Here is a 15,235-nt window from a genome sequence, read left to right on the forward strand (position 1 = left end):
TTTTCTATCTTTCCACTACATAATATGCAATATAAAATGGTGGTATTAAAAATATATAAGTTGTCTCGCAAGAACAAGCTGTCATACAGCTATGTAAATGGTAAAATAAAAATGTTATGGCTCCAGGAAAAAATTCAGTTCGTATTCTGAAATCCAAGGATTTCAGACTGAGTATGCTGTCCCAGCTATGGCTCTTGAATACAACATAATTATATTGCGTTATATCTGTCAACCACTATACTTAGTGTGCTTTACTGCCATCTAGTGGCCATTGTTATATTCGGTCTCGGTAAGTTATCTATGTTGTAACTTCTCCTTCTGTGAACTCACATCTTGTTTCCTTCAGTCTCTTCCTATTTGTCAGACATTTACCACAGAGCTGGAGAGAGGATTTTCCTTTGACCTCTATCATTTCTCAAGGTACATTCAAGAAGTGAATAAAAGGCATATGTATTGCATCTCTCTTACTGGAATTCTTCATGCAACTGGTGTCGCTTTGGGAATGAGCATAGCGAGTTCACCATCATCCATTGCCTGTACAAGAGATTGCAACTCACACTCAAAGACTTCTCTCACATGCATCGTTAGTAGAGTAAGGTACAAGCCAAATGCTCATACTAAGACGTGGCAAGTTTTTTTTTCTTACCCTATACAGTCATCAGCATATCCAGTTTCATAAAAATGTGTGGCACCCAGCTCCTGAAGTCTTCGGTCAACAATTTTTCCACCATTACAAAAGTAGGTGTATTCAGAGTCACCAAGTGCTGAAAGTAAATACCAAAGTTTAAAGTAAAATTAAAATAATGCGTTTTAATGTTGACACATATAATACCGTATTCAGCTTAGTATGGTTTTAAAAGCTGCATTTCAAAAACATCAAAACCTATTAAATTACCAAGCACAGTTATGTCATATGCCCTCTGAAGCCACTGATTGGCGTCAATGGTCATGTAAGCAAAGACCACTAAGAGGGGGGGGGCACCACATTTTCAATTAATGTTTTTATTCAACATTGCCTTTTGTGACGAATACCACCCCACGTGCGTCGAGCTCACTAGGTACGGTATGGTCACTGGTTACTAAGGCGTGACGTTACACCCTCCTGGAGGCGCGGGTAAGGTCAGTCTTGGTACCGTTTTCACAGATTCCTCCTGTCCACAAGGGCACAGAGAGGCAACAAGCTGAGAGAGCCTTTTCACTGCCCCAGTGAAACAGCGCGTTCTCAGCCCAGAAAGACTGCCACCAGTTGCTTGTGTGATATAAGCCCGGGATTATATATGGTAAGAAACCAACTCGCTGTAGCATATTACTAGGCCGAAACAAGGACGTGGGGATTCCTGATAAAGATACCAGACAGCACAAGATTAAATTATATATTTAATCGCCTTAAGGGCTCACTAGACAATACACTATACACACACACACACACACAAGGATATATACAGTGGTCTGAGGTTACAAATACAGGTGGTATGGTACAAACAGGATTAAACAGAGCAAAAGTCAGTTTACCAGATGGAGGAGTCCTTTTAGTTGTGATGAGTTCTTAGCTGTATTCACATGGAGGGCAGTGATGTCAGCAGGTTGTAGCTCCCTCTAAACACATGGCAATATCTGACCCTCCTTCAGAGAAAAGACCCCGCCCACTGGCTTGCATGGGCATTTGACCTGTAGACCGCTGCTCCCCTCCCCGCCTCTGGGAAGGGTCCCCTCCTCCTCTTCTGGGCTGGCAGCCAAGAACACACAAAACCAATTAGGGCCCATAGCTCCAGACTAGGAGGTCCCAGGGAGATGGTTCTGGGACCAACAGATCCACCTGGGTTCTGGCTACAAGTAGAGTCCTAACATGGTACAGTCATTTGGTTTCTGTTGGGGAGATATGTATATCTCCCCTCCCGGGCATTCTATTACCAAACCAAGAGTAGGAGCCTGACCGTTTGACCACAGGATCGCAAATATATATTTGACTTCTGTCTGGGATGGACAGGCGATTCATAATTCCTTATAAATCGCCGGTTCCATGATGTCTGGGGTGAAATGATAGATCTGGGCAAGGGCTGAGACCCCTTGCCAGGAGTTTTCCTGCAGGATTAGTTTGGCCTCCGTGCATGTACACTGACAAAGGTGAATCAGATAAAAATCATGGCTGCAATTAAATAATGATCCATATTACTCAAACTTTTTTTTTACTTTTAGACAGCCTATTTAATGTCTGCAGACAAAAAATGAAATGGTTAGAAAAATGAGTAGTAAGACAGTAAAATAGCTTTAATTGCAAATATGTTTTTATAATTTACTATACAGTAACAAGAAGATATCGAGAGGGACGCTTACCTAGCAATCCATATCGCAGATGTGCAAAAGAGTCATCAGTTAGCGCTTTGTTCTGAATTTTCTTCACAAACTTTAAAGCAGCATCTGGAGGATCTCCAGTTCCAGTAGTAGAAATTACAACAACCACAGGATCTTTTTCATTCTCCAAGTTGAACTAGAAACAATACATAGAATACTGTCAAATGTTTCCACTTTTACTTTCTTCTAACGTTTAAAAACTTCCCAAAGTATTGCTCCCTTTTTTGTCCAATGACTATAATTGAGCATACAGCAACCAGGTCAGTTTTAGATCAGCATGCTCAATCTGGGAAACACGCTCTGGTTATAGGAGCAGTTTCCAGTTTGGGAAATGCAGAAACCACACGTAGAGTGTTTCCTGGACTGAACACCGGCTTGTGTGAAATAAAACTAAACAGAGGTTACCAAACTACTATTATCTTTGAATCCAGAGGAAAAAAAAAACTGTCTGGTTTGAGAGCTGCACTTATACAAGCAGACAAACAACGCGAGTTTGTGAGCGTTCGCGTGTTTGAGTTCAAGTGTGTGTTTGTATTAAGTGTGTGACTTTAGATTACGTGAGTTGAGATTCAGGGACTTTAGGAGGGGACTACAGTAAGTTAGATTCTTATCATTGCACCATATTGTATTTTTTCTCATTTCTTGCGTAATCTCCATTATTGACAGCGCAGTCCAGTGCACATCCTGTCTAATGTATGCAGTGATGGAACAGCCTTTTGAGGGTGCATATCTTTGTTCAAAATGTGAGCAAATTGCCCTTTTGGAATCACACATCGTGTATCTAACCAGGCGAGGTTCAACACCGAGAAGGGTTGACAATTTGGAAAAGCGTTTGCTGCTCACTGAGTAAGCACTTTAGGGGGTAGATGTGGGGGAGGGAGGTAGCAAGGAGGCTCAGGAAAGTGAGGTAACTAGCTGGATAACAGTTAGAAAGCGGGATAAAGGCAAGAGTGCCAGGGAGGCTTAGCCCTGATCTGACACACCCCAACAAGTTTGAAAGGTAAGCAGATGAGGGGGATGTCAGTTCAGGGAGAGCACTGCTGCAGCCAGACCCTTCCTCTGCCAGTCAGGGGAATGTCAGCTCCAGTAAGCAGAGGACCAGGAGAGCAGGGCAGGCCAGACAGGTGCTGGTAGTGGGAGACTCTATTAGTGGTACAGATAGGTCGAGCTGTCACAAAGACTGGGATCGTCGAACAATGTTTTCTCTTCCTGGCGCTCGAGTTCGACACATCGCGGATTGGGTTGACAGATTACTGGGAGGGGCTGGAGAAGATCCAGCAGACCTAGTCCATATTGAAACCAATGACAAAGTTAGAGGTAGGTGGAGCGTCCTTAAAAATGATTTTAAGCATTTAGGTCACAAGCTTAGGGCAAGGATCTCAAAGGTGTTTTCCGAAATACTACCTGTACCACGAGCCACACAAGAAAGGCAGCGGGAGAGTAGGGAGGTTAACAAGTGGCTCAAGAACTGGTGTAGGAAGGTGGGGTTTGGGTTCCTGGAGAACTGGGCCGACTTCTATATCGGCTACAGGCTCTATCGTAGTGATGGGCTGCACCTCAATGGGGAAGGGGCAGCTGTGTTGGGGAGAAGATGGCTAGAAGTTTGGAGGAGTGTTTAAACTAGGGACTGGAGGGGAGGGTAATTACGTTATAGGATGGGAAGATAGTGCAGATCTGCAGGACCAGGGGATGAATGGAAGGAGGGACTAGAACAGTTCAGAAGGAAAGGTGTAGGGTAAAAAATATACACAAACCTCTTAATTATATGTATACTAATGCCAGAAGCCTGACTAAGGCTACTTTTACACTAGCATCAGCCTTCTCCGGCAGGCTGATCCGTGCTGCATCTAGTGCATGCATGCTGCCGGAGGTCCGCTCTGGCCCCATTGACTATAATAGTGAATTGGAATTAGTGATGTGTGAGGAGGAGGATGACATAGTGGGAATAACCGAGACATGGCTGCATGATAGCTATGACTGGGCAGTTAATGTACAGGGTTACAGTCTGCTTAGAAAAAAAAACGAGAGGTGGATGGGTCTGCTTTATTGTAAAGTCCTGTCTAAATCTCACAATCCGAAAAGATATAAGTGAGGGACATGAACATGTGGAGTCACTGTGGGTAGAAATACATGGATGCAAAAACCATAATAAAATACTAATATACCACATAAAATCTGCTACTAAACGAGATAGACAAGGCAGCAGATCATAATGAGGTCGTTATTATTGGGGACTTCAACTGCTAAGATATAGACTTGGAAACTAAAACTTGTATATCTCATAAAGGAAACAGGTTCTTGGCAATAACCAAAGACAATTACCTTTCGCAACTGGTTCAGGACCCGACTAAAAGGTACAGCCATGCTGGACTTAGTATTAACCAATAGACCAGACAGAACAAATGTGCAGGTTGGGGGACACCTGGGAAATAGTGACCATAAAGTAATAACCTTCCAATTGTCATTCAAAAGAGTGCTTCTTCAGGGAGGAACAAAAATACCAAACTTTAAAAAAAGCTAAATTTAGCCAACTAAGAGAGGACATAGGCCTAACTAACTGGGACAAAGTCCTCAAAAATAAAAAATACAGCCATAAAATTGTATATTTTTAAAATCATCCTAAAATCTAATTGTGAGAGGTACATACCTTATGGGAATAAACAGTTAAGGAACAAGAAAAAAAACATTGTGGATAAATAGAGCTGTAAAGAAAGCAATAAATGACAAAAAGAAAGTAATTAAATCACTAAAACAGGAGGGTGGCGAGGTAGCACTGAAAAATAAGTTTAAAAAAAAGAATATGTAAAAAACAAATAAAAGCAGCCAAACTAGAGACCGAGAGATTAATTGCCAAAGAGAGCAAAACTAACCCTAAAATGTTCTTCAATTATATAAATGGCAAAAAGTATAAATCTGAAGGTGTCGGCCCTCAACAGCGTAATGAGGGGGGAGTTGCAGAGAGTAATGAGGAGAAAGCAAAGCTAGTTTTTTTCTCCACTGTGGAAAATAAACTGTCAGATGAAATGCAAAATGTAAAAGTAATTTCCCCATTAAAAGTGCCCTGTCTGACCCAGGAAGAAGTACAGCGGCATCTTAAAAAGGACCAGATGGCATACACTCCCGTATCCTAAGAGAATTAAGTAATGTCATAGCCAGACCCTTATTTCTGATATTTAAGGACTCTATACTGACAGGGAGTGTTCCACAGGATTGGCGCATAGCAAATATGGTGTCAATATTCAAAAAGGGTCCAAAAAAAGAGCCCGGAAACTATAGGCCGGTAAGTTTAACATCCATTGTGGGTAAACTGTTTAAAGGTTTTCTAAGAGATTCTATCTTGGAGTGCCTCAATGAAAATAAGCAAATAACGCCATATCAGCATGGCTTCATGAGTGATCAGTCATGTCAAACTAATTTAATCAGCTTCAATGAGGAGGTAAGTTCTAGGTTTGACAGCGGCAAATCAATGGATGTCGTATATCTAGACTTCTCCAAAGCATTTGACACTGTACGCATAAAAGGTTAGTATATAAAAGGAGAATGCCCGGACTGGGAAAAAAAAGTCTGCATGTGGGTAAGTAACTGGCTCAATAATAGAAAACAGAGGGTGGTTATTAACACTACACACTCAGATTGGGTCACTGTCACTAGTGGAGTACCTCAGGGGTCAGTATTGGGCCCTATCCTCTTCAATATATTTATTAATGATCTTGTAAAAGGCTTGCACAGTTAAATATCAATTTTTGTAGATGACACTAAACTGTGTAAAGTAATTGACACGGAAGAGGACAGTATACTGCTACAGATGGATCTGGTTAAATTAGAGGCTTGGGCAGAGAAGTGAAAGATGAGGTTTAACACTGACAAATGTATGGTTATGCACATGGGAAGGAATAATGCAAGTCACCCGTACACACTAAATGGTAAAACACTGGGTAACGCTGACATGGAAAAGGACCTAGGAATTTTAGTGAACAGCAAACTAAGCTGTAAAAACCAGTGTCACGCAGCTGCTGCCAAGGCCAATAAAATAATGGGTTGCATCAAAAGGGGAATAGATGCCCGTGATGAGAACATAGTCCTACCACTTTACAAATCACTAGTCAGACCACACATGGAGTACTGTGTACAGTTCTGGTCTCCTGTGAACAAGGCAGACATAGCAGAGCTGGAAAGGGTTCAGAGGAGGGCAACTAACTAACTGGAATAAGGTAACTACAGTACCCTCAAAGATTATCAAAATTAGGGTTATTCACTTTAGAAAAAAGATGACTGAGGTGAGATTTAATAACTATGTATAAATATATCAGGGGTGAGTACAGAGATCTCCACCATCATTTATTTATCACCAGGACTGTGACAAGGGGACACCCTCTGCGTCTGGAGGAAAGAAGGTTTGTACACAAACATAGAAGAAGATTCTTTAAGGTAAGAGCAGTGAGACTATGGAACTTTCTACCTGAGTACGTGGTAATGGTGAGTTCACTAAAAGAGTTCAAGAAGGGCCTGGATGTATTTCTGGAGTGTAATTATATTACAGACTATAGTTACTAGAGATAGGTCATTGATCCAGGGAGTTATCTCATTGCCTGAATGGAGTTGGGAAGGAATTTTTTTCCCCTTAAAAGGTTGTCCGAGTTATGAAAAAAAAAAATATAGCACTGAAAATCTGATGGGCAGCAATATATAACTAAGCTAGGCAAGTTTTATGCAAAATATATTTCCCTGGTTCTTTTCTGGCCCTTTGTCTACATGCAATAAAAAACCATCTCTGCCCCTCCCCCTGCTCTGCTAAGGGAGTGGCTACAAGTGCTGCCCTGAGTGACATGTCTGCCTGCTGGGAGAATCAGCAGCATGTTGTATGTGTAGGACTACAAGTCCCAGCTGTATAATGACACTGCTAAGGGAGTGGATACAAGAGCTGCCCTGAGTGCTGGGAGAATCAACAGCAACTTGTAAGTGTAAAACTACAAGTCCCACCTGTATACAAGTCCCACACTGCTAATACACACAGGATCTTCCCCCTACCTTCTTGTGCAATGCTCTCTCTAGTCTGTCAGCTCCTGTGCCCAGAATTATCACTGCCTTCAGCTACTCAGTCTGAAGGGGTTAAGAATCCTAGGAGAGAGCAGACAGCCCGGCAGTGAAGGGGGGAGTGGCCAGCACAGTGACGTCTCATTTACAGGCTTGTGCAACGAACTTTATCAGAGCAGGGAGAGAAGCTGACATCACAGGTCATGTGACCCTCAAATCTGATAAAACCAGGCACTGCAGATAAAGTGAGTTAATTGTAAAGTTGTTATATTTGCCTAGTTAGGAACATAGAAAGAACAAAAAAATAACTCGGATAACCCCTTTAAGTGGGGAAAATTGGCTTCTACCTCAGTTTTTTTTTTTTTTGCCTTCCTCTGGATCAACTTGCAGGATAACAGGCCAACTGGATGGACAGATGTCTTTTTTCAGCCTTACAAGCTATGTTTCTATGTTACTATCTTCACTGATGCCTCAGGCATTTATTGCAAACCCTGTCCCATATAATGCATTCTTTACTTCAAAAAGGTATGCAGATACATATATTTTGGAAATCTATGTAGGAAAACCCAAATGGGGGAATGAATGGGACATTTAACATTTAAGAAAATTTTGAGGACTGTTTAACACACAAAAAAAACATTATGTTACAATGTTCTGGTTTCGTTACTGTGGCTCCCATCCCAACTCTTTATGATCCCGGTGCAAACGCCACACGTGACTCATTCCAGCCAAACCATGGCATCTGTGGTAAGGGTCCAAAGCAGAATGGAACTGCTGGAACCAGGACACTGCCAAAAGAGAATTGCTTTTTTTCTTCTGTTATAGTGCTTTTAATCACTATTCAGATACATTGTACATTTTCTTGAATGTTGGAAACCCCCTTAAAAGCAAAATAGAATAACTTGCAGCTGCATACTACAATGTGAAACCCTGTCTTTATTTTTGGCTATGAAGTCACACACCAAATAAGGAAAGTGCTGTCGCATGTCAAAAGTAAAATACAAACTAAGCCCCGTAAATCATACCACCAGTGACACCGACATATATAGGTATGGGTAAACGCATGCTTAGGTACTGAGTAGATGTGTGTGCAGCTGTTTAGGAGTAGTAGTAGCGGTGGCAGTGTAGGTGGGCATTATGGTAGGCTTGGTACTGGGGTTCTATAGGCGGAACTATTACTACTAGGGGGCATTATAGTGGACTTTATTACTAATGGAGGACTATGAAGAACATATCACTACTATTGTGTCACGGCGGACAGGATATTAGATACACAGAAATATAAACAAACAAGTATCTAAGCGAGAAGCTGGGGATCAAGGTCACCTCCTGACAAATCCCTACCAGCTCTCCCTATACTGCTATGCCCACGTTCAGACCCTTAAGGAGGGAATAACGTGTCCTCGTGCCTGGGCTGAAAATACCCTAGAATCCCTAAGATGGTGAAAGGGGAACAGAGGCAGCCTGCTCCCTCAAAACCTGGAGGGGATAGACGTCTCTCTAACAGCCTAGACAGCAAACAACCAGAAAACAAAACCCAACTTATATTTTCTGAGCAGGAACAGCCAATCCTTCCTTCCTTGCTTTCACAGAGCCAGACAGAAGCTATAACCCACATGGAACACTGGGAGTGGGTGTTAAACTGAAACCAACGACCCCACCCAGTGCACCTGAAGGGAGGCGGATCTAGCTCGACTCCTAAACAAAACAAAAGTCTAGACACGTGCTGCTAATCTGGCAGAACTCCGCACATAGCAGGGCATGACAGTACCCCCCCCCCCGCCCCTTCTACGGGTGATTTCCGGACACCCCGGCCCAACCTTATCCGGGTGGGATCTGTGAAAAGACCTCACCAGTCGGCTGGCACTAACATCCAGAGCCGGAACCCACATCCTTTCCTCAGGACCGTATCCCCTCCAGTGTACCAGGTACTGAAGGGAACCCCGAAGAACTCTTGAGTCAAGAACCCTGGAGATCTCGAACTCTAAATTTCCATCAACCAGGACAGGAGGAGGTGGCAATGGCGATGGTTCCACCGGTTTCACATATTTTTTTCAGTAAAGACCTGTGGAACACATCATGGATCCTCCAAGTCTGCGGAAGATCCAGCCGAAACGCTACTGGATTGACCACCGCAGATAATATGTACGGTCCAATAAATCTTGGACCCAGTCTCCAAGATGGCACTCAGTTTAATATTTTTAGTAGTCAGCCACACCAGATCACCCACACACAGGTCCGGACCAGTCATAAGTCTCTTGTCAGCCATTCGCTTATACCTCTCACCCATCTTTTCCAAATTCACTTGGATCCTCCGCCAGATAGAAGACAAGGCAGAAGAAAATCTCTCCTCCTCTGGCATCCCAGAGGAACTAGTCCCAGAAAAGGTACCAAACTGAGGATGAAAACCGTATGCGCCAAAAAATGGCGACTTACCCGTGGACTCCCGCCTACAGTTATTCAAAGCAAACTCTGCTAGGGACAAAAATGAGGACCAGTCCTCCTGATTCTCAGCCACAAAGCACCTCAAGTAGGTCTTCAGGTTTTGATTAGTATGCTCTGTCTGCCCATTCGACTGTGGATGAAAAGCCAAAGAGAACGAAAGTTGAATGTCGAGCCTAGAGCAGAACGCCCTCCAAAACCTGGAGACAAACTGCGTGCTCCTATCAGAAACCACATCCGAAGGAATGCCATGCAATTTCACGAAATTATCAACAAAAATCTGCGCAAGAGTCTTGGCATTGGGCAGACTAGCTAACGATATAAAGTGAGCCATTTTACTAAAACGGTCAACAACCACCAAAATTACTGTTTTCCCGGAGGAAAGATAAAGGAAGAAGTGAACCAGCAGGTCGAGTATGAGCAACCTTTGACTGTGCACAGGTTTCACAAGCTGCCACGTAATCCTCAACACTCTTACGTAACCCGGGCCACCAGAACCTCCGGGACACAAGATCAAAGGTGGACTTACCACCAGGATGTCCAGCAAGGACAGTATCGTGATGTTCCTTGAACACCTTGTATCGCAGTCCATCAGGAACAAACAACCTCCCTGGGGGACAAGAACCAGGAGCCCCCTCCTGGGCTCTCAACACCTCCATTTCCAATTCGGGGTACAGAGCGGAGACCACCACCCCATCAGCCAAAATCGGAGCAGGATCCTCTGAATCACATCCCCCAGGAAAACTGTGAGACAACGCATCTGCCTTGACTTTCTTAACCCCCGGGCGAAAAGTAACCACAAAATTGAACCTGGGAAAAACCAGTGACCATCTGGCCTGTCTAGGATTCAGACGCTTGGCAGATTGCAGGTAAGCCAAATTCTTGTGATCCGTATATACTGTAACGGGGTGAGACGCACCCTCCAACCAGTGACGCCATTCCTCAAAGGCCAATTTGATGGCCAGCAATTCTCTATCTCCTACATTATAGTTCCTCTCGGCGGCCGAGAGCTTCTTGGAAAAAAAAAGCACACGGAACCCATTTGCCAGGAGATGAACCCTGCGACAGCACCTCTCAAACCCCCACTTCTGATGCATCAACCTCCACCATGAATGGCTGAGACACATCGGGCTGCAACAGAATGGGAGCAGACGCAAAACATTCCTTAAAGGGGTTGTCAGAGTTATGAAAAAAAATAATATAGCACTGAAAATCTGATATATAACTGAGCTAAGCAAGTTTTATGCAAAAAAAATATATATATATTTCCTCATTTCCCTGGTTCTTTTCTGGCCCTTTGTTCACATGCAATAAAAACTATCTCTGCCCCTCCCCCTGCTCTGCTAAGGGAGTGGATACAAGAGCTGCCCTGAGTGAAATGTCTGCCTGCTGGGAGACTCTGCAGCATATTGTATGTGTAGGACTACAAGTCCCAGCTGTATAATGACACTGCTAAGGGAGTGGATACAAGAGCTGCCCTGAGTGAAATGTCTGCCTGCTGGGAGACTCTGCAGCATATTGTATGTGTAGGACTACAAGTCCCAGCTGTATAATGACACTGCTAAGGGAGTGGATACAAGAGCTGCCCTGAGTGACATGTCTGCCTGCTGGGAGACTGCAGCATGTTGTAAGTGTAGAACTACAAGTCCCACCTGTATAATGACACTGCTAATACACACAGGATCTTCCCCCTACTTTCTTGTACACTGCTCTCTCTAGTATGTCAGCTCCAGTGCCCAGAATTGTCTCCTCACTGCCTGCAGAACTGTGCAGCTGAAGGGGTTAAGAATCCTAGCAGAGAGTAGACGGCAGTGAAGGGGGGGGGGGGGGAATGGGCGTGGCCAGCACAGTGACTTCTCGTTTACAGGGTTGTAAACGACTTTTATCAGAGCAGGGAGAGAAGCTGACATCACAGGTCATGTGACCCTCAGTGAAATCTGAGAAATCAGCCACCGGAGATAAAGTGAGTTAATTGGAAAGCTGTTATATTTGTTTAGTTAGGAACATAGAAAGAACAAAAAAATTACTTGGATAACCCCTTTAATAGTCAAAAAGGCCTGCAATGCCTCATCCGACCAGACAGACGTCGGCGCCCTTCTTGGTCATATCGGTCAGAGGTCGTACAATGGTAGAATAGTTAAAAATAAATTTTGTATAATAATTAGTAAACCCCAAAAACCGCATTAAAGCTTTCTGATTCTCCGGTCGGTCCCATTCCAGAACTGCCTGGACCTTTTCGGGGTCCATACAAAAACCAGAGTCAGAAAGCAAATATCCCAGAAACGGAAGCTCTTGCACAGAAAACACACATTTCTCCAATTTGGCATATAACTTATTCTCCCGAAAGATCGTCAAAACCTGTCTCACGTGATCCTGATGGGTCTTCAGATCGGGAGAGTAAATTAAAATGTCATCCAAGTAAACTACCACGAACCTCCCAACAAAATGATGGAAAATGTAATCGACGAATCGCTGAAATACCGCTGGCGCGTTAGTTAACCCAAAAGGCATAACCAGATTCTCGAAAAGACCCTCGTGCGTATTGAAGGCCGTTTTCCACTCATCCCCTTCCTTGATTCTGATCAGATTGTAGGCCCCTCTTAAATCCAACTTGGAGAACACCTTGGCTCCAACAATCTGATCAAAAAGGTCGGAGATCAAAGGGAGGGGATACGGATCACGGACCGTAATACGGTTCAATTCCCGGAAATCCAAACAAGGTCTCAGCGATCCATCCTTTTTCTTTACAAAGAATAAACCTACTGCCCCGGAGACTTAGATGGCCTAATATGACCTTTTGCCAAACTCTCGGCAATATACTTCCGCATGACCTCTCTTTCAGGTTGAGAAAGATTGTAAAGCCGAGACTTTGTCAACTTAGCCCCTGGAATAAGGTTAACCGGACAATCATAGTCACGATGAGGGGGCAATTCCTGAGCCCCACCCTCCGAAAAGACATCCGCAAAATCTGAGAGATACTGAGGTAAAGCCGTAGTAGACACGCCAGAGATAGATGTGCCAAGACAATTATCCGAACAAAATTCACTCCAACCAATGATCTGTCTCGCTTGCCAATCTATAATTGGGTTATGTTTTGTCAACCACTGTAACCCTAAGACTATAGGAGCGGGCAAGTCCTTCATGACAAAACAAGACATAATCTCAACATGTGAATCACCCACCCTTAACTGAATACCATGAGCAATATGAGTGAGACTCTGAGAAAGAGGGGAAGAATCAATTGCAAAAACCGGAATCGCTCTTTCTAAAGTGCAAGTACTTAGACCCAGATTTTGAAGAAAAAGAAAATCAATAAGGTTTACCCCAGCACCACAGTCAATGAATACTTCAAAAAATTTCTAGAGAGTCCAGCACCACCATAGCTGGAAGGAGAAAACGAGTATTACAAGGAGCTTGCGTACCTGCTTGCTCCACCACTTCATTCACACTACTAAGAGTCAGGAATGTTTTTTTTTCTTTTCTTTAAGTAAACCTCTTTGTGATTCTCTCTCTTCAACATGCGGTTTAACAAAAGGACAAGCAAGAATAAAATGACAACTTTTCCCAAAGAAATAACATAGTTTATGCAATCTCCTAAAGTCTCTACTACCAGAACGGAAAGATACCTGACCCAGGTGCATGGGTTCCTCCCCTACCCCAGAGTTACATGTAATATCAACCTGGGAAGCAGGTGAGACGATACCACTTACAGAAGGGATCCCTTGCGCGGAGGGACCCTTACACCTCTCTCTAATACATCTATCTAACCGTACTGCCAAAGACATAGCATTCTCCAATGTATCCGGGTACTCATGAAAAGCAAGGGCATCTTTCAATCTCTCAGATAACCCCTGACAAAACTGACTACGTAACGCGGGGTCATTCCACTCTGACTCGGTAGCCCATCTCCTAAACTCAACGCAGTAAACCTCTGCAGTATGTTCACCTTGAAATAAATTACGCAATTTAGATTCCGCCATCGAGACCCGATCTGGGTCATCATAAATTAATCCCAAGGCTTTAAAAAATTCCTCCACCGACCGGAGGGCCAGAGAACTGGGCGGCAGAGAAAAGGCCCAGGATTGCGCGTCCCCTTTAAGCAGAGAAATGATTATACCAACCCTCTGACTTTCATCACCTGACAAAGATGGACGCAGACGAAAATACAACTTCCATGACTCTTTAAAGCGGATAAAGTCATCCACACCCTCTGCAAATCTATCAGGGAGAGCGACTTTAGGTTCCCCATAAATTTGACTTGCACCTGATGCCAGAGCATTCTGACACCGTGTGACCGAATTACGCAGGTCCGCAACCTCTAGAGATAATCCCTGCATGCGATCAACTAGCGCATTAATTGACTCCATCTCAAAACCGCTGAGCAATGGTAGTCAAAGTATTGGCGGGTTATAATGTCACGGCGGACAGGATATCAGATACACAGAAACATAAACAAACAAGTATCTAAGCGAGAAGCTGGGGATCAAGGTCACCTCCTGACAAATCCCTACCACCTCTCCCTATACTGCTATGCCCATGTTCAGACCCTTAAGGTGGTAATAACGTGTCCTCGTGCCTGGGCTGAAAATACCCTAGAATCCCTAAGATGGTGAGAGGGGAACAGAGGCAGCTTGCTCCCTCAAAACCTGGAGGGGACAGACGTCTCTCTAACAGCCTAGACAGCAAACAACCAGAAAACAAAACCCAACTTATCTTTTCTGAGCAGGAACAGCCAATCCTTCCTTCCTTTCACAGAGCCAGACAGAAGCTATAACCCGCATGGAACACTGGGAGTGGGTGTTATTTAAACTGAAACCAACGACCCCACCCAGTGCACCTGAAGGGAGGCGGATCTAGCTAGACTCCAAAACAAAAGTCTAGACACGTGCTGCTAATCTGGCAGACCTCCGCACATAGCCTGAGCAGAGCATGACATATTGGCACTATGGGGGCATTATTAATTCTGGGGCATGATGGGGAAGATTAATACTATTGATGACACTGTAGGGGCATTATTAATACTAAGGGCACTCTGGGACAGAATGATTGCTATTGGTCAGACTTTTGGGAGCACTATTACTGTAGGGAGCATCCTGGCATAGTATCAGCTTTGTACAATTATTTCTGGGGTACAATATGTTTATGACACTTACTGTCAGGAGAGCTATTTGCTGGGCAAATTTTTTGAGGGCAGTGTGTGGCCCTATCTGTGTGGTATTAGTAATTAAGTGGGACTGTTTCTATAGTATAGTATTGGGGAGTAGGCACACTATTGGGGGTGGCAGGATGGGGTGTTCAAAAGGTGGCAGGATGATGGAAACGTAAGGAACCAAGATGTGTGAAACTCTGCAAAGACAAGACATGGTGGTCTAATCCGAATGGAGATGAGGAAAGAACATCTTTATCA

At 43.8% G+C, this 15,235-nt stretch overlaps 1 protein-coding gene across 2 annotated transcripts in view; it reads right to left on the reverse strand.

The window, feature by feature from the left end:
* Positions 1-15,235, reverse strand: part of MTRR (5-methyltetrahydrofolate-homocysteine methyltransferase reductase) — a 1,123,497-nt gene that overhangs the window by 904,337 nt on the left and 203,925 nt on the right. For both annotated transcript variants that reach the window (XM_040431866.1, XM_040431867.1), the window contains exons 3-4: positions 2,335-2,488; positions 647-764 (exon numbers count right to left, since the gene is read on the reverse strand). In XM_040431866.1, the coding sequence (XP_040287800.1) occupies positions 647-764; positions 2,335-2,488 (272 nt within the window). The remainder of the gene's footprint in view (positions 1-646; positions 765-2,334; positions 2,489-15,235) is intronic.

The sequence above is a fragment of the Bufo bufo genome, chromosome 5 (genome assembly GCF_905171765.1).
Source record: "Bufo bufo chromosome 5, aBufBuf1.1, whole genome shotgun sequence".
Taxonomy (NCBI): Eukaryota; Metazoa; Chordata; class Amphibia; order Anura; family Bufonidae; genus Bufo; species Bufo bufo.